The sequence below is a fragment of the Hippocampus bargibanti genome, linkage group LG04 (assembly GCF_051943395.1).
Source record: "Hippocampus bargibanti isolate YZ-2025 linkage group LG04, ASM5194339v1, whole genome shotgun sequence".
Taxonomy (NCBI): domain Eukaryota; kingdom Metazoa; phylum Chordata; class Actinopteri; order Syngnathiformes; family Syngnathidae; genus Hippocampus; species Hippocampus bargibanti.
Window position 1 is genome coordinate 6,210,614 of NC_142737.1, and position 20,804 is coordinate 6,231,417.

Sequence of the window (20,804 nt, forward strand, 5' to 3'; positions counted from 1 at the left end):
CAATCCGTGGTGGTAAGACTTGGCTGCTTGTCCGTGGGTGATGTAATGGCTTGCTGGTGGATTGTATGTGAAAGGGAAAATGAGCTTAGGTGAGATTTCAGTGGGGAAAGGAAAAAAAAAGAACAAAAATGTGATTAACTCATTCACTGCCATTCCCGAATTCATTTGGAATTGAAAATATGACATAAAATATGACATAAAGCGCAATTCCTGTTTTCGTTTTTCTGACTGGGGAGTCAATGAAAAGGTTTCTTCAGCCGTCATCTGTACTTCATTTCTTTTGTTCTGTCTGATTATGTTCCATGGCTGACTCTGATTACGCCATTTGTTCTGGTATTGATACGTTTCGCGTCGAATGCCTTCAAAGGAGTACAGATGACAGCTCAAGTAACCTTTTCATCGATGCACCACTCCTGTACAATTGAGAGCTTACACAGACCTCTTACTGGGGTGCCGATAAACCGCTGGGCAGACCTCTGGCAAGGTTTTTATCCCTTCCACAAGGGGGCAGCATTTATCTTTCTTCCATGTTAGAGCTTTGTTCCAGCTTCAGCTGTTGATAAAGCGCTATATAAATCAAAATGCATTTATTGCATTGTCTTTCGGACAGCCGCCCTCATTTCAAGCTCATATAACTCCAGACCCATACAATTTAGGTATTAACTCATTTTTTATGATGAAAGAAGATAGTCTAAGGTTATTTACGTTGCATTGAATGTTTATGTACTCCTAAAACTCAATATTGTGTTCATCCTGGAATTCGAGTGATAATGACAAAAACGCTGGCACTGAAGTGGACACATTTCCACACATTGTGTTTCAAACGGTTTCAGGTCTCATTTTTGGGATATCTCCTTGTAGATGGTCACTTGACTGCCTTTGGATGTGGTTCAATGTAAAGTCACAGAAACAAAATGTCAATAAAATACCTTTTTATATGTGGCTCTGGCCGTATACATACCAATGTATCCTCGGTGAATGGCGAAAGAAAAAAACTTTTCAAAAACTTTTAAAAAATTAAGTCAGCCTTTTCTAGTCCTGTATTTTCCGGTGTATAAAGTGCCCTGGAGGGAGTATAAGGCACACCCCCAATGATTGGTGTATTTTCAAACATTTTCCATATATAAGGCACACCGGACTATAAGGCTCACCTTCAATGAATGAAAAAAGTTTCCCAAATATATTATATAAATATATACATGTTTTCAATATACAGTAAAGTCTCGTTATATCGATATTCAAGGGAGTCCGAAAAAATATCGATATAACCGGGACTATCGATATATCCGACCCTGTTTGCATGTAATTTTCTCCGTGTGTGCATAGAAATAGTATCGATATAACCGGGAGCCATCGTCCGCTAGAGTAGATCCTGGGGTTACACACTGCTTTTTCTACAGGGGGAAATTGAGTCGGTGGCTGCTGACGGTAGTTGCGAGACATGTGTGTGTATATGCAAGTGCTTTGTACAAATGCACACACACGTTACAGCATCACTGACCAATAATGCCTTTGTTAATACAAAGCGAAAATGTCAGAATGAGAATCAGAAAACCTTTATTCGTCCCACAATGGAGAAATGCAGTCTATAGCAGCAATTTGAAAGAGGATGGGGTGGGGTGAGGTGAAAGGATAGAAAAACAAGATACAGTAAAGTCTCGTTATATCGATATTCAAGGGAGTCCGAAAAAATATCGATATAACCGGGACTATCGATATATCCGACCCTGTTTGCATGTAATTTTCTCCGTGCGTGCATAGAAATAGTATCGATATAACCGGGACTATCGATATATCCGATATCGATATAACGAGACTTTACTGTATTCTAAACATAGTAAAATAAAAATGTCTACTGTATACTGTAAATGTGTTAAACCGTTTTATTAAAAAAAACTGTACATAGTGCAAGTATCAAGAAAGGCATATTGACACCGTCCCCTTGATCTTTCGCGTCTTATCTTTGACCTCAGTTCAGTTGAAGCAGATGGAACAACGGTTGTTTATCTCCCTTCCCGATTTCCAGGTCGGACGTTGTGGTGCTTTGCTTCTCTCTGGCTAATCCCAATTCCCTACGCCATGTCCGCACCATGTGGTTTCCGGAGATCAAGCACTTTTGTCCGCGGACGCCCATCATCCTGGTTGGTTGCCAGCTGGATCTCCGCTACGCTGACCTGGATGCGGTTAATCGTGCCCGCCGACCCCTCGCCAAGTGAGAAGCCTTCCGTATCCGTCCTTAATGGACAGATTTTTGATCTGAGTTTAGTTTTGTCAGGTCTTTGGAGTGGTTTTAAGGGGGCATAATCCTTCCATCATTCGCGTTAATACCGTCATGATCTCTTCCGACCCGCAGACCCATCAAACCGACGGACATCCTGCCTCCCGAGAGAGGCCAGGAGGTGGCGAAGGAGCTGGGGATACCCTACTACGAGACCAGCATCGTTGCCCAGTTTGGAGTCAAGGATGTTTTTGACAATGCCATCCGAGCTGCCCTCATCTCCCGCCGTCACCTGCAGTTCTGGAAATCTCACTTGAAAAAAGTCCAAAGACCTCTTCTCCAGGCACCCTTTCTGCCTCCTCGCCCGCCACGTCCCATCGTGGGAATTCCGGACCCCCCTCCCACCGACGGCGAGGGTCCCGATTCCCTTTTCTGCCACCCGCTCTGCGCGGATGTTGTTTTTCTGCTGGAGGGCGGCTCCACTCGGGTTTTCGCGCACAAAGTATATCTGGCTACTTCATGCTCCAAATTCTATGACCTATTCACCCTTGAACTCGATGCATCCTGCGCGACGCCACAAGGGGAGCAGGAGAAAAGTAAGGAAAGCTCAGACAGCGGGGAGGACGACGAGCTGAGCAGACGAGGGGCCAAGGAGCAAGCTGGGCGCACTAAGAGCCTAGACATTGATAAAGACGGGGCGGACGGCGGCGTGCGGGATCTGAACCGACCTCCGTTGCTCCAGCGCGGCTCGTTACGGACTTCCCAAAGTGATAATGCGCTCCCCTCTCGAGCCCAGTTCTCTCTGGGAACTCCCGTGAGTGGTCGAGCACTTTCGGGATGGGGAAGAGGGTTCTTGAGTGTTTGTCTGGAGCATGTTGATGACCCCATGACTGGACGACCAAGACTAATGACCGTGGTCGTCATGGATGCGCTTATACAAGAGGAACCATTCAAGGTGACGGTCTTCAACGTCACTTTATGGGGATTGAACTACTATCTACAAAATGTGTCTGTCTGTGTGTGTGTGTGTGTGTGTGTGTGTGTGTGTGTATGTATGTATATATATATATATATATATATATATATATATATATATATATATATATATATATACAGTAAAGTCTCGTTATATCGATATCGGTTATATCGATAGTCCCATTTTTCGGACTCCCTAGAATATCGATATAACGAGACTTTACTGTGTGTGTATATATATATATATATATATATATATATATATATATATAGCTGGGCTATATAAAGTATAGCCAGCTATACTTTACTGTGTATATATACATATATGCACAGTAAAGTCTCGTTATATCGATATTCTCGATATATCGATATATATATATATATATTCGAGAAACTTTTTTTCAGTCATTGAAGGTGCACCTTATAGTCCGGTGCGCCTTATATATGTATATGGAAACACTTTGAAAATACACCATTCATTGGGGGTGCGCCTTATACGTTTTCCAAATATAGAGCACACCGCATTATAAGGCGCTACAGTAGAGGCTGGGGTTATGCACGACTTCTACAGGAGTTTGAAATGTAGTCGGTAGCTGCTGACAGTCAATATGACTTCACATATAAGGCGCACCTACATATGAGGCGCAGGGTCATCTTTTGAAGAAAATCAAGGCTTTTGGGTGCCCTTTATATACTGGAAAATACGGTAGTCAAGATGTTGTGTGCTGCCATAATAATGTAACTAAATTCAACATGCTATTTTTTTACTGTACTTTCCAGACCTTAATTTGTCACCTTTGTCAATACAACTTTATTGAGTTTGTGAAGCACATCCACCTAAGATGCATTTATTTGACCCCACTACTCTCGTTTCAGGCCGTGCTGCAGTACTTATACACTGGCAGTCTTGACGAAGGTCGAGGAGACCTGATGCAGGTGGCCACCATCGCTGAGCTCCTCGAGGTGTTTGACCTGCGGATGATGGTGGCCAATGTACTCAACAGGGAGAGTTTCATGAACCAGGAGATAACCAAAGCGTTCCACGTCCGCAGGGCCAATCGCATCAAGGAGTGTCTTAACAAAGGCACCTTTGCTGGTAATCTACTGTGCTTGCTAAACCTTCAGAAGCATCGGGTGACATCGCAGATGTGCTTTCCATATAATGCATCCGTTGCTGTCGGGGAGTGAAAGTTGCATAACTGCAAGCATTGTCTTTGATAGTCCCACGATGTACATAAAAGTGTACATTTGATATCGATGTACTGTATATTCGACATTGTATTTATACAAGAGAATATGCATTTGGTATTTCCTGGTTTCCTCGTAAGCGTATAAGAAGTCATCACATGACCTGATGACTGACTAACGCTTCACTCTGCTTGGTTGCCTCATCTCTATCCTTTCGTGCCGTCTTTGTCTTTGTTGTTGTCTGCTCCCCCACCCCTACCCCTGAAGCTGTTGTGCTAGCATGCTATCGCAGCTAACGCTATGCATCTGCTGTGTCTCACTCCTTAGTGTTCATTCTCAGTCGTCGTCATCGTCGCGATGGAGCCAGTCTTTCTCGTAATTCTAGCGAGAGCTCCCCTCACTGAATAATTATTTGGTGACTTGTTCAAAACGACCTGTTTTGTCTATTTAGAACTGAAACCGAGAGATCAGGCAAATAATATGATGATTAACAGCTATACGTCTGTGTAAGATCTAAGTAGTCCAGGTGTGGTCCATCGATTAAAAGGTTTCTTAAACTGTCATCTGTACTTCTTTGGGGATGTCAGACATTTTGCTCCCTCATCGGAAAAGCTTCGTCAGACTAAAATTACTGCTGGTAGCTATGGCCCTATATATCTCTCTCTAATGGAGAGACAGAGGTGAAGTTGCCAAAACTCTGCTTTGATTGTTGCCAAAACTCTGCTTTGATAGGTTCCTTCTCTAAGGTTGGGGGGGGGGGGGTGAGAAAGCAGTGGACAACTCCCTGAAACTAATCCCTGAAACTAATCTGATTACTTCTTTTGTTTTGTCTGATTATGTTCTATGACTGGCCCTGATTGCCCCATTCGCTCTGGTAGAATAGAGCAAGGACCTATCAGAGCAGAGTTCTGGCATCGCCACCTCTGTCTACTCGGGATATACAGTATAAAATGTGCTGAATTATGAATTTTAAAAATGGGCAAAAATCAGATTTTCACCCCCCCACCCACCTTTACAATTTGCAACCTTCCACACAGACGAGGACAACAATGATGGACGTTGTGAAAGGGGCCGTTGGTGTGACTTGGGAATACATTGTTACTATACACGATTACTGCAGATAATCATCGGGAACACACACAAAGAAAATAAAGTTGGAATATTACAAGGCGGGTTGATTTTTACGAAAATTTGATCATCAGAGGTGCTTTTCTTGCCCCCCCTAAAAAAAATATATATATTTATATATATATATATATATATATATATATATATTTATTTAAAAAATATATATATTTTTTTTACCTTAATTTTAGTTGTAGCTAGCTTTCTATCTATTTGAGTTACTTCCGGGTTGAGTGAACGCTGGCGCGTGTGGCTGCCGCTGCTGACCCACAGAAAAACTTATCCCGTGACTGTAAAATGACCTTGAGAGTTCTGGAAGGCGCTTAGAAATGAAATGTATTATTATTATTATTGTATAGGGCCAGAGCTACCAATACAATTTTAGTTCGCTGACGAAGCTTTTCGGATGAGGAGCAAAACGTCCGATACCTTCAAAGAAGTACAGATGATGGCTGATGGTTAACAGTTGTTTGGATAGATGTCAACACATGTCCAAATACACAATTTACTTCATTTCCAATACCTTACGTCGTCTGTTCTCCTTCCCTTGCTCTCAAAAGTTGTTTTGTCCCTCTGTCAATTTACCTTTCTGTTTGTCTACATGTGTCTCTATGTCTCTGTGTTTGTCTGCCTCGTCCGTCTTTCCCCTTCTCTGTAGCTTGGGCTTCTGTGGCATTCCACGAGATGAATGCTCTTTTCCCACCCCGGTTTTAGATGTGGTGTTTCGGCTGGACGATGGCTTTCTCCCGGCTCATAAACCCCTGCTCATCTCCAGCTGTGACTGGATGGCGGCCATGTTCCGTGGCTCGTTCATGGAGAGCTATATTGAGGAGGTAAGGCCCAACAAGCAAGCGCAATGGAGATGTTTTATAATAAAAAAAAATAATAATAATAATAATACATTTCATTTATAAGCGTTTTAGTACGTTAGAACATTTTCTGACAACAGGGAAAAGAAAAACTACCTAACTTTTTAAAATCACATGTGTCAAAGTCAAGGCCCGGGGCCCAAATCTGGCCCGTCACATCATTTTATTCGGCCCATGAAAGCAAATCAAGCATGTCAAGTAGCATGATGCTTGCTGAAGTCTGAATCAAAATGTCATTATTCTTGACTTCAGATTTGAAAACTAGTTATTCATTAATTTGTGGTGCGTTCTGGGTGTAATATGTGGAGGAGATGAAACATTCTAATGGTTTCCCCAAATTCATAACAGCCCTTGAGAGGAAACCGTAACTTAAATGAAGCTTTCTAGATATCATCAACAATGCTATGGTGAATTTCGCGATCGGTACTAATATCAAGTTACTTGACTCATTCACTGCCATTCCCGAATGTATTTGGTTATTGAAAATATGACGTACAGCGCCATTCCTGGATTTGTTCGGGTTTTGTTTTTATTCACGCTTGGATGCAGATAAAGCGCTGGCCATGGCCTCTGGCAATGTTTTTTCTTTTCCACAAGGGGGCAGCATTTCCCTTTTTTCCATGTTACCGCCTTGTTCCAGCTGCCCCCATTTCAATTTCAGATAACTCCAGATCCATAAAACTTGGGAATTAAATCATTTTTTCTGATGAAAGAAGAGAGTCTAAGGTTTCTAACACTGTATTGAATGTTTACATAGTCGTGAAACTCATAATTCTGCGGGTCCTGGAATTTGAGTGACAATGACAAAAACCCTGGCACTGGATTGGACACATTTTTGCACATCGTGTGGCAGTGAATGAGTTAGTGTCAACACTAACATCATTTCAAAAGATGCTGTCGTCATCTCAATATATTGGCACAAAAAGAATAATTCTGCAATACCAACTTCGCAAGACTCGTTGCTTTGCATGTGTGTTGTTTCCTTCCTTTCGTTGAGAGGAAATGATTTTGTGGTCACTTCACTCCGCAGAACCAGGCATCTCAAATCTGCAACACATGATATGGTACTCTTCAGTGACTTGCGAATTTAGACCCTCATAAAGACCTTCTTTGATATTTTTTCCACATTATGCTCATGGGTTTTAGTCCATCTTAACCCATACAGTGTGAGCGGTTGCAAATATTATTTTGAAAGAAGAGAGTAAATCTATTCTGGAAGCACCCGGAGTGATGTTGTTCGTATAAGTGCATCCAAATCAGTAGGTAGCATGACAGCAAAGTACACAAATTCTAGGGTGGGGCAGATCATCCCCTGAGGAAAAACTCCTCAACCTGTGAAAGCAGCATTTGATCAGCCAGTGTGTTGTTCTATTTTCATATTCATGTCACACTTCCTCCTCTGTATTTTTAGCTTCACGCATTTCACTGCGTGATATCATGACTACACGCCATCTGCGCGCAACAGTGTGAACAATGGATTTACATTCCAAACCAATTAATTGTTGTAATTAACAGTTAATATATCTTCACTCTCATGTTTTGATGCCAGATTTTTACATAAAAGAATAAGATCAAGATGAATGAAAATTTTACCGTTATTTATTTATTTATTCTTAGTTTATCATCTATTTATTTATCTATGTATGTATTTATTTATTTATTTATTCAGATATTTAGTATTTTTTATTTTTATTTTCATCTTCGTCTTTATTTATATACAGTAAAGTCTCGTTATATCGATATTCAAGGGAGTCCGAAAAAATATCGATATAACCGGGACTATCGATATATCCGACCCTGTTTGCATGTAATTTTCTCCGTGCGTGCATAGAAGTAGTATCAATATAACCAGGACTATCGATATATCCGATATCGATATAACGAGACTTTACTGTATATAAATTTATTTATTTAGTATTTTTTGTTTATTTATTTTAATGTATGTTAATTATAATGTACTGTATTGCGTTTTATTTTCTATTCATCTTCATCTTTATTTTTAGTATTCATCTTTTTTATTTAGTATTTATTTATAGTATATTTCATTTATAGTTCATCTATCTATTTATTCAGGTATTTATTTATTATTTTTATGTTCATCTTCATTTTTATTTACATGATTAGAGCCCTGTTTTATTTTTTATTTATGTGTCTATTTATTTATTTTCCCATAGCAGCACATATGCATGTCAATACACTGCCTACATTTACTCACCACAAATTTGAGTGTGACCTCTCATTAATGTTCAATAGCCTCAGCTGGAGGCTGCAAACCTCCCGAGACCACCCCGGTGTTGGTGTTGTGACTTTTAGTCATAACGAGAGGTCTTGCCAAGCTGACATTCTCCTAATTGCTTTGAGAAATGGAAGTTGAAGAGGGTCTCGGTAGGTACGCTCAGCGGTTTGGTTAGGGTGCGGGTTGCCTCTTTCACCAAGAAACAGTCTCCAGTTGTGCTGCAAAACCGCAGTGGCAGTTATAAAAAAAGAAGAAAAAACAGCTTTGCTCATTTGTATTTATTTGCTTTAATAGATGGTTTGTGTGAAATCATTATACAGTATACACTGCAAAAAGTCAACACTTCAAAATTAAGTTCTACCAAAACTCAAAAAATGTATCATTATTATTTTTTTTCATAGAGAACTGTCAGCATGTACTCATTTCCATGTTCTTATAAGCATTCTGGTCACAAATGTCCTCAAGATTCCCATTGTGATGGTGCTTCCTGTGTCCCTGCATGCTTTTATAATATTATGATTAATAATAATAATAATAATAATAATAATAATAATAATAATAATAATAATAATAATAATAATAATAATAATAATAATAATAATAATTTTCATTTATAAGTGCCTTTAAAAAAACTCAAGGTCACTTTACAGTATCAGGATAAGTTTTTCTGTGGGTGAGCAGCGGCAGCCACACGCGCCAGCGTTCACTCAACCCAGAAGTAACTCAAATAGATAGAACGCTAGCTAGCTAGCAAATTGATGGCCAACGGAAACCTAGCTAGATAGCTAGCCAGCTACATAACTAATAGATAGCGACCTTGATAGCTCGCTAGCCAGCCAGATAGCTGCTAGATAGCAAATAGCTTTTGTACCATAACCACCACCCTCCCACGCACAACACTCGATTAGCAACCGTCAATGCTTTAAATTGAGCTGGGATCAAAAAGAATGGCAAGCCGAACCAGAACAGGACAGGATGTCCTGTGCCCTTTTAAACCATTCTCCTTTGTTTTGTATTGATCGTCAAGCGTTCTTTCCCGCGGATTGACGTCGTCCGAGGCTAGTGGTTTTCAAACTCATATCAGTAAATATAACTCAGAAAATAATGAAACCTCCACCTACATAATGACGAATGTTGAAGTACAGTAACGTAGTAGGCCCAAGTGTTCATAACAGCCACAGTGACAGCAACATTGATACTACCTCCCAACTCATCTTGTATATTTCTCCTCCTTATCCCAGGTGCCCATCCCGACCACGAGTACAGCATGTATGCGAGGAGTTCTGGAGTTCCTGTACTGTGCCATGTTAACACCTTGTCCTGATTTGGAGGCCATGGAACTAATAGTAGTGGCCAACCGACTTTGTTTACCACGCCTGGTTGCCCTCACCGGTAAGGATATTCGGCAGTCATAGTTCAAAACTGAGAGACAGTAAATACTAACGGGTTTATTTATGTCGGTATGCGTTATTAGAGCAGCACGCTGTTGATGAGCTTCTGCAGTTAGCCGGGAAAGGAGTTGACATCGATGGACACGTCTTGGCCTATTTGGACCTTGCCCAGGTCGGTTGAACAAAATACAGTGATACTTCGGTTTACGAACCCCTTGGCTTACGAACATTCCGGTTTACGATCGGTAAATTTATGAACATTTTACCTTGGCATAAAAACTATTTTTCAAGATACACACGGAGCGCCACAATGAGTGATGTGTCGTTCGCGAACGAGCCCGTTCTAACAAGAAAATGGCAGCCGCCTGTTTTTGTCCTCTATTCCCCGCCCCCAGTCTTCGGTTAAAGCCACGTGATTGGTCAAGAACGCAGCAGTGAGAGGGGGTGGTTTAAATATTAAAGAGACAGGCAGACGACAGAGACAGAGTGACAAAATGGATAGAAAACAGTGAAATTTGGACTCGTTTCAACTTTGATAGTTCAAAGGCAGAGTGTAGACTGCAAGGTTAAAATTCCCATCAATCAGGCTACACAAATAACGCGCACAAGCCATCTGTACACTTGATGCAAAAAGCTATCAACCCAGCTAAACAGAACACAATTGATGAGGAACATAGTAAAATTATCGCAGAGAAAGCACCTGCAAGGGATCATTCCTCAAGATGGTGAAATTAGAAGGTTACGTTCCTCATCTAGTGTTTAATGCTGATGAAATCGGCCACTCCATTCCATCAAGCCATCAATGACCATCACAAAGGTAAATAAAATGACTTTATTATATAGTACAGTTTATTTTTTAATTATAATACCATAGCACATTTATTATACATAAAATAAGTTTTATTGTGTGTGGTTTTAAGGCTTAGAAAATTAGAAACTAGAAAATTATGTTTTATGGGGACGGATTATTCTCATTTTAATAATTTCCTATGGGAAATTATTTTTTGGGATACACATTGTTCGCCTTACACACTCTGTCTGGGAACCAATTAAGTTCGTAAGCCAAGGTATCACTGTATCGGGAAGGAATCCATGATGTCAATTATGTGTTGAAGTTGGCAAATTTTTGCTTTCATGTCATTTTATTTCCCCTGTTTAAGTTCCACAATGCTAAGCAGCTATCTGCCTGGTGTCTCCATCACATCTGCACGAACTATAACAGCATCTGCCGCAAGTTTCCCAAAGACATGAAGGCCATGTCTCCAGGTAAACGCACACGCGTTGCCTTTCCTGCCTGAGAATGATCTTTTTGGCAAATAACGGGACGTCGTGCTTTTTAGAATTTTTAAAAAAGAAATCATGATTTATTTGTGAAGCTATTTGGTTATTGAGTCAGCTGATTTTACAGATACAAGGCTGAAATTTGGAATATAATTTTCTCTGTAGTAGCAATGTGAATGTGGATAAAACATGGAGAAAATATCAGATGGTTGATTTTATTTATTTATTTATTTATTGTGATGTATTTTTTATTTTTTGTCTATCTAATTATTTAGTTATTAATTTGGTTATTTATCTATTTATTTATTTACCCATTTATTTATATATTTAGTCATTTATAAATATTCATTTATTTATTTATGTACTTATTTATGTTTATTTTGATGTATTTTTTAATTTTTTGTCTAAGTATTTAGTTATTCATTTGGTTATTTATCTATTTATTTATTTATTTATTTATTTGCCAATTTATTTATTTATATATTTAGTCATTAATGAATGTATTTATTTATGTATTTGCACATATCTTTCTTTCTTTCTTTCTCTCTTTCTTTCTTTCTTTCTTTCTTTCTTTCTTTCTTTCTTTCTTTCCTTCTTTATTTATTTATTTATGCATTTACGTAATTATTTTGATGTATTTTTAATTTTGTCTATTTATTTATTTATTTATTTATAATAATACATTTCATTTATAAGCGCCTTTCAAAACTCTCAAGTACACTTTACAGTCACAGGATTTTTATTCTGCATGTGAGCAGCGGCAGCCACACGCGCTAGCTTTCACTCAACCCGGAAGTAACATAAAGTAAAAAGAAAAACAAAAAAAAACCCTGAATATTAAATAATTCATTAAGCTGGAATATTTTAGGGTGATTTTTTTTTTTGGGGGGGGGGGGGATGAATATCATTTAGGAGAAAACACGTCTGTCTACTTGTGTGTCAATATACAGAGAACCAGAAACATTTTGAGAAGCAGCGCTGGCCTCCCGTTTGGTTCCTAAAGGAGGAGGACCGCTACTTGCGCTCGCAAAAGGAACGCGAGCACGAGGAGGAGATCTTGCGCAAGCAACACACCAAGCGAGGATGGTGCTTCTGGAGACAGCCGTCCTCTTCGCCGCACGTCTCCTAAGCCACGATAGAAGAGGTTCCGGTTCAGGCATCCCTCTACCCGCACCCTAAAATCTCTCTCTGGATGCAAACCAGACTCAGTGGTAAGAGGGAATGTACAGTATTGTGCCTCTTTACAACTGCGAAGGGTGCAGTTCTGCCTATGTCATGGCGTCGCTAGGGCCAAATGCTTCCTTGAAACCACGAGGGTGCATGTGGAGAAGCAGCACACTCATCCTGGTCACCCCCTCAAGGGCTGTCTATCTCTCCTCGTCACAACCTTCCGTCTTGGTCAGCTCCATTTTGGGTTTTTAGTTTGACTTGGGAGATCGGTTTTAGGGGTTTGCATCTCACTTTTGCCTTCCACGTCTACTATATAGACTGTTAGCGTGCACACACACAGACTTTTTGACCAAGATCTACCTTTCGACAACCAGCACTAGATATCCAGGAAGTGACACAATGTAACCAAGTATTTTGATAAATCTTTTTTTTTTTCCTTTGTAAATCCCTTGCACCTTTTTAAACGACTCTCATTCGACGGAAGTCAATCGACTTTGTGCAAGGAAGGGTCCATGATTGTCTTGACTGTTGAATTGGAGCACTTTTTTTTTTTGAAAAAAAAACACCCTTGAAGTTCATAACATCCAGTTTGTCTACAAACTGCACCTTACCTCCCCCCCCCCCCTCAAAAAAAAAAAATACAAGCTTACCTTGATGACTCGTTTAACTGAGCTTGAGAGACTTTCCCAATGACCACTTAATTTCAGATACGCAGCCTTATTTGACGCCTCTTCCTGGAGGAATGACGGATACAGTATTAAACACAAGTGTCTGTCACGTTCATCACTGTGGAAATGTCTCTACAAACCTGCCTTTACACCACTGCACCACTGGGGGCAGCAATGCTCAGGGCCCCGCCCCTTAAAGCACTACACAGTTACACTTTTTCTGCCTGTAACGTATACGTTGTTAGCGCTAGTATTATTACAAGGAGTATTAAGGTCACATGGAACAAATAATATTTCCACAAAAATATTGAGTAAAGTAGTATTTACCCACGTCATTTTTTGCATCTTTGTGTATTTTGAAAAGCTTTGTAATAATAATAATAATAATAATAATAATAATAATAATAATAATAATAATAATAATAATAATAATAATACATTTCATTTATAAGCGTCTTTCAAAACTCTCAAGGACATTTTACAGTCACAGGATATTTTTTCTGCAGGTGAGCAGCGGCAGCCACACGCGCCAGCGTTCACTGAACCCGGAACTAACATAAAGTTTATAAAAAAGTAGTGTACAAAACTAATTTTTAAGCATTAAAAAAATAACACATAATAATACATTTGATTTCTAAACGCCTTTCAAAACTCTCAAGGTCACTTTCCAGTCTTTTTTTTCTGTGGGTGAGCAGCGGCAGCCACACGCGCCAGGGTTCGCTGAACCCGGAAGTAACTCAAATAGATAGAAAGGCACAAATAAATAAAAATAAATGCCATTTTTAGTATATTCTGCCGTCCACTTAACTCATTCACTGCCATACACAAATTTATTCGGGAATTGAAAATATGACGTAGAGCGCCATTCCCGAATTTGTTCAGGTTTTGTTTTTTGTTTTTTTTTCGTGCTTGGGTGCCGATACAATGTTGGTCACGTTGGTTTTTCAATGTTAGCGCTTTGTTCCAGCTTCAGATGTTGTTAAAGCGTGATATAAATGAAATGTATTATTATTATTATATGTTTTGGATTGGATGGATTGGATTTACCTTTATTAATCTCACAGTGAAAAAATGTACATTTTACAGCAGCAAAGTTATGAAAGGAATGAAAGAAGTAGAAAAACAAAATACACAAGCTGCTGAAAAGGCAGCCACTCTCGCGGCGCCATCTTGAAGTCAAGATAACAAAACAAAAAATATGACGACACAAAGACAATGACAATATTGTTGTACTTTGTACAGCTGCCCCCATTTCAAGCTCATATAACTCCAGACTCATATAATTTATGAATTAACTTCTGACGAAACTAGAGAGTTTAAGGTGTCTCACGCTGTGTTGAATATTTATGTCATCCTAAAAAAACTTCTGTGGGTCTGGAAAATCAAGTGACAATGACAAAAACCCTGGCACTGGAGTGGACACATTTTTACACATGTCTGGCAGTGAATGAGTTAAAATGGACAAACGCCACTTTTCATCTCTCGATATTACAATACAATACAATACAATACAATACAATACAATACAATACAATACCATACATGTTGATTTATATAGCGCATTAACAACAGCTGAAGCTGTAACAAGGCGCTTAACATGGAAAACTATCCTATACAGGAAATAAAGCAGTCACAAAGATAGTAGAAAGCACCAGCGGGTTATGAATTTCTTCTCATAGTCTCCATTTTGTTTTCAATTTGGCCCAAGTACTCCTTTTGTCGGTATGTGCAGTGTTGTGAGGATTGTTCAAAGGAACCAAGAGCACGCGCGACACGTTATGTTATTCAGTGCATTTACGAACTGTCTACACCTCACTCTAAATACCAAAGCTGTGATTCTCTTTCTTCACCACTTTTTTTATTCACTCCCGGTTCTTTTGCATCCATTGTTGCAAAGACGGCGATGCGGTGGATAAGTGGTTGATAGTGCATGGCACAGGATGTTGTATGAAGGGGGTGACGAAAAAAAAATCACTTTGCCTTCCGTTCCCTTCGCTGGAATCCAAAATGGTGCTCAAGACAACTCACTCACTCAAGACAACATAATACAACACAGTTTTTGGTGTTCAGTGTGTGCTTCATGAAAAGCAAAGCAAGTTTGCAAGAATTTTTTTAGTTGTACATGTACTTAATCTGTGTTTAAAAAACATGTTAATTCATTTTTTTTTTGGAATGTGTAGCGTTCAGATTTGACAATGTGTTGGTTTGTTGTATACTTTGGACTTTCAGTGGTTGCGTGAAGAGGTTTTTTTTTTGGCTTGGAAAGCGATTTCGATGTGACGGTTTGAGTCACGTGGGTCGCAAGTCCCCGTTTTCCAAACGAGGTGCGATAAACGTCCTGAAATAGAATTTGAGTTGGATCTCACGAGAGACAAGTGAGAACCAAACGCATTTTTCACTAAGGGGTGAGACAGAAAAAAAGGAGAGTGAAAGGCAAACATCGCCTTCTATCATTCGCATTCGTCCCATTTCAAGGCTTTTAGGGAATTTTGAAAAGTGACCAAAACATTTGGGAATTGAACAGATTTTAATGTCTACTGCAGTGATACCTTGGTTTACGAACTTAATTGGTTCCCAGAAACAGTGTGTAAGGTGAAAAGTGTGTATCCCAAAAATTAATTTCCCATAGGAAACCATTAAAATGAGAATAATCCGTTCCCAGTTCCCCATAAAACATAATTTTCTACTTTATAATTTTCTAAGCCTTAAAACTACAAAAATATACCTTATTTTATGCATAATAAATGTGCTATGGTATTATAATTAAATAAATAAACTGTACAGTATAATAAAGTCGTTTTATTTACCTTTGTGATGGTCATTGATGGCTTGATGGAGTGGAGTGGCCGGTTTGATGAGGAACGTAACCTTCTTCTTTCACCATCTTGAGGAATGACCCCTTGTTGGTGCTTTCTCTGCGATAATTTTATATTTTTCCTCATCAATTGTGTTCTGGTTAGCTGGGTTGATAGCTTTTTGCATCAAGTGTACAGATAGCTTGTGCGGGTTGTTCGTGGAGCCTGATTGATGGGATATTTTAACCTTGCAGTCTACACTCTGCCTTTCAACTATCAAAGTTGAAAGTCTCTCACTGTAGTCTGCTTGTCTCTTTAATGTTTCAAACACGGCCCCTTCACTGCTGCATTCTTGACCAATCACGTGGCTTTAACCGAAGACTGGGGGCGGGGAATAGAGGACAAAAACAGTGTGCTGCCATTTTGTTGTTAGAAGAACGGGCTCGTTCGCGAACGACACATCACTCATTGTGGCAGCTCTGTGCGTATCCCAAAAAAAGTTTGTATGTCAAGGTAAAATGTTCATAAATTTAACGTTCATAAACCGAAACGTTCATAAGACAAGGTGTTCGTAAACCGAGGTATCACTGTATTTGTCTTCTTGAATTCTTGGTATGGCCCAATTAGCCTCTTCTCTCAGTCTCTGTGCCTTATATCGGGTAAAAATGAGTCAATCTTCGGGTAGCAGGCTATTTCTGTCAAATAGGTTGCGGGTCAGACATTCGCCCATAGTAGAATCGCAACTTCATTTTCCAAGCAGATGAGTTTAAAAAAAAAAATAATCTCTGCGGTGACCTCATGGCCCCAGATTATTGTTTTTTTTATGTGGATTATTTGGATGGAGATTCACGCCATGGACACAAGGTCATAGAGTGGTTGAAATTAAAAAAGAAAATAGTTCCAGGCTGATTTCTGAAGTGAATTTCTCAGTATATTTTAATGGACACTGTTATTTAACTCATTCACTGCCATACGATATGCAAATATGTGTTCACTGCAGTGCCAGGGTTTTTGTCATTTTCACTCAAATTGCAGTACCCACAAAATAGAGTTTTAGGACTACAGACACATTCAATACAGCGTTAGAAATTTTAGATACTTAAATTTCATCAGAAAAAATAGTTAATTGGTCTGGAGTTATCTGAGCTTGAAATGGGGGTGGCTGTACAAAAGGCAAATGCTGCCCCCTTGTGGAATAGAAAAACATTACCAAAGGTCTGATCGGAACTTCGCAAGAAAAAACAAAACCTGAACAAATTCGGGAATGACGCTCCATGTCATGCTTTTCAATACCAGAATAAATTTGGGAATGGCAGTGAACGAGTTAATGAAACATGTGATTGAAGGGGGCCGCCACTTTACTGTATTCCATAATGTCACTTTACAAAGGAAAGCATCTCTTTGTTCATTGGTGTTTTTGTTGTCTGTGACCTTTCTGTGCGTAGCATCACACGTTCCAGATGTTTGTAGCAAAACGGTTGTTCACTTTGGATTGACCGAAATTCACCACCCTTCTTTTTTAACAAGCTCTTGACTTTAGTACACTTTCATTCAGCACATTGGAATACATATTTAACGTTGTCGTTAAAAATAATGATATGCAGGGACATTCATAAAAACGTTTTGAAAAGGCTTTGAAATTTTTCAATTCCCGAATAAATTTGGGAATGGCAACGAATGAGTTAAAAAGTGTTTTGTAGTATCTGAGACGAATTCTCTTCCTCCCTTTTGTAAACAATTGAATGGGAAGTACAATTGGATTTGCATGCAGTTAATGTTAGTGAAATTGTGGGTGCGCGTGTGGGTTATTTTTGGGTCTCCACTCACCATCCAGGAGGGTTTTTTTTCCTATTAGGAACCAACGTCACTTAGTTATGCTCATGGGGGAATGTCTATTCAGAAAAAAAAACAACAACAAAAACATTGTGAGTGTCAAGTCAGCTATCTGACAGGCCAAAGTGACCCTGTTGCCCATGATGTCACGTCCTTGTCGTCATCGCAGTTTTTACTCTTGGGAAGCAACCACCTCGTCGCGCGTAACCGTTCATGTGCCTTGGGTGAAATATCCATACTTGTAACCGCTGTACAGGCTAACCCAGCACCACCATGCTCCAATTCACGTCAATTATTTAAGCCAAAAAGTAAACCCCACACGGACATTTTTAGGTAGTTTTTGCAAAGGAAAGCAGTACTTTTTTTCCCCTGTTCTCAACTGAGGTCTCTTCACTTCCTATGAGGTGCTTGCACTTTCTATGTAAAATGTAGCCTTTCATGAAACCTTTTTTGTAATCAATACGCACAAGTATTTCTCTCAACAAGCTTTTGACTGTTTTGACTTTTGTCATCGGCATTCCATATTCCTGCTCCAAGTCTTCAGATGAGTTGTGATTAAAGGACAACCGACACCATTTTTTTTGTTTCCTAACTGACATCAGAAAAATGTTTTATAGCATCTAAAATACCTAAAACAGACAGGTTGATATTTTTAGTCAAATGCAAAACACCAATAAAAATGAGTTAAAGTGTCCCAAAACTACTTCAAAATGACCTCGGAGATGGCGAGTTTCAGAAGGTCCCGCCCCCTTGTTCGTGACGTCACGCCAGGACGTCCTCGCCTTGCTCTAGAATCAAAACAATGGCTTCAGATTCGGGAAAGAGGGTTTCTTGTTACTCATCCAGTTATAAATATGATTCAAATAGTTCTGAAGAGGAAAGCATCAATGTATGCAATCGATTAAAGAAGTACTCCCGTATCAATTCGAGCCGTCAGGACTCCAATGTAGCGTCCCAGAAAATGTACAAGATGGCGCCCAAGCTCCGTTGGAAATGAGCTGGTTTGTCTGCTGGGGATTTGTGTCAACTAGTATCAAATAGTAGTCTTGGTGCAACACACAACGATTCACCATTGCGTTATTTATGTATTTTCCTTCTAATTTCGCCATCAACACGGATCAACACGAAGTTTTCAGACCAAACAAAGTACCCAAAATGCATTGCTTGGCACTTTCTCGGTCAGCGGCGTTCCAGACGTGACGTCATATCAGGCATCGTCATCAACGCGAAAACAAGACTTCCTGATTACTCAGCGCGAGTCTTAAAACGTAAAATATCGCTATATGTGGTGTAATCTTTGTAAAATATGCTCAGTAGAAGTCATTTGAAGTGATTTTTACAAATTATAGACACAACTTGTCCAGAGGCGTCGGTTGTCCTTTAACCAAGTAAGGATTTCAATGCCAACATTTTGCCGTGACCATTATGTGTAAAATGATGCTTGCTTGAATGAATTCAACTACAGTGAGACCTCAACTTACAAACTTAATTGGTTCCCAGACAGAGTGTGTGAGGCGAAAAGTGTGTATCTCCAAAAAAAATTCCCATAGGAAACCATTAAAATGGGAATAATCCGTTCCCGGGTTTCCATAAAATATACTTTTCAACTAAATAAGCCTTAAAACTACACACAACATACCTTATTCTATGTATAATAAATGTTCTATTGTATTGTAATGAAAGAAATATACTGCATTGTATCATAAAGTCACTTTATTTACATTTGTGATGGTCATTTATGGCTTGATGGAATGGCGTTGGAGGTCGAAGGTCAAAGGGAATTGCTGTTTGGAAAGAGAGGCGCATTACATGAGGACTGTAAATAACGAAATAAACTGTGCTGTAAAATAAAGTTTTATTTACCTTTTTGATGGTCGTTGATGGTTTATAGAAGGAGCGTCACCTTCCATAAGGACTGTTGGTAACTTAACCACTGGTGCTGTTTGGTCATGTGCTTCCGCCGAAGATCACTCCGCCAGCCGTGGTGGGTGTGTATTATGAAAATAGTGCTGATTATAAGGTTTAATTTTCATAAATTTGACGTTTGTAAGACGAACAGTTTGTAAGATAAGGTGTTTGTAAGTTGAGGTCTCACTGTACTTGTGATACAAAGTGAACTTCAGTATTTGGGAAGATAGATGTCATGTGAAAGCTAAGGAGGATTAGCCGAATAGTATAACGGTGCGGTTTTGTTCCCACGTGACTTTTATTAACCTCCACTGCTCATGTGTATTCCCATTAAAACGAAGAGCACACGTACCACCTTTACTTCTGACTGACTGTTAAGGGCTTTTTAAAATAAAGAAGAAAAAATAAACAATCAGAATGTTTGCTACTGTTTGCAAAGATGTTTTCAAACGGTTTGTTATATATTTTTTGAACCGCTATGATTTGTATAAAAATTACCTTTTTTTTGCCATTTCAGTATTTTGATGTTTGACATGGATTTTATTAAAACTGTTAATCTTTTCAACTTGTGTCACGTGTGTTTGGTTTACTGCATAAATGAGTCGTCTTCGGCCAGGTGTGCGGGGAACGCCCTAAACTGCTTGCCAGCCAATCGTAGAGCACGAGGCTCACATTTTCAGCATGGGAGCTACTTTTGAAATGACCAAGTCAAAATGATCTACCCGTTATATTTATTGAGAAATATATTGTGGAACCTTGCAAATTATGTTGATGTATAACCGCATACACAACGCAACTCAACATATCTGGCGTTTAAGAGTAAAAAAAAAACACGCGAAAAATTAGGATCTAGCTAACCACTAGCTTTTTAACTTTGGCACGCTCAGTGTAGCTCATAATGAGATCTCATATGATTGGTTATCTGGTGTATCAATCAAATGAAAGGATGGCTGATAGGCTGACGTCTAGTTTTGATACCAAACAACTCGACTTTATTTGTATAGCGTCAGTTCATGACAATGTCAAATCACCTTGTCATGCAATGACCGAAAGTACCTTGGAGATGGCGATCGACGTATTGAGCACCCCTGGTTTAGAGTTTTCCATTAACCACCGTGCGTGGCTTGGGAATGCAAGAGTAAATCGG

The 20,804-nt window shown here is 39.3% G+C and overlaps 1 protein-coding gene across 3 annotated transcripts in view; it reads left to right on the forward strand.

Annotated features, from left to right (window-relative positions):
- The window catches only part of rhobtb4 (Rho related BTB domain containing 4), a 52,417-nt gene extending 32,195 nt beyond the window's left edge, over nucleotides 1–20,222 (forward strand). For all 3 annotated transcript variants that reach the window (XM_088993736.1, XM_088993734.1, XM_088993735.1), the window contains 8 exons: nucleotides 2,027–2,212; nucleotides 2,354–3,173; nucleotides 4,070–4,289; nucleotides 6,221–6,339; nucleotides 9,853–10,003; nucleotides 10,086–10,174; nucleotides 11,163–11,268; nucleotides 12,234–20,222. In XM_088993736.1, the coding sequence (XP_088849862.1) occupies nucleotides 2,027–2,212; nucleotides 2,354–3,173; nucleotides 4,070–4,289; nucleotides 6,221–6,339; nucleotides 9,853–10,003; nucleotides 10,086–10,174; nucleotides 11,163–11,268; nucleotides 12,234–12,412 (1,870 nt within the window). In that variant the 3' untranslated portion in view covers nucleotides 12,413–20,222. The remainder of the gene's footprint in view (nucleotides 1–2,026; nucleotides 2,213–2,353; nucleotides 3,174–4,069; nucleotides 4,290–6,220; nucleotides 6,340–9,852; nucleotides 10,004–10,085; nucleotides 10,175–11,162; nucleotides 11,269–12,233) is intronic.
- The last annotated feature ends 582 nt before the right edge of the window (nucleotides 20,223–20,804 follow it).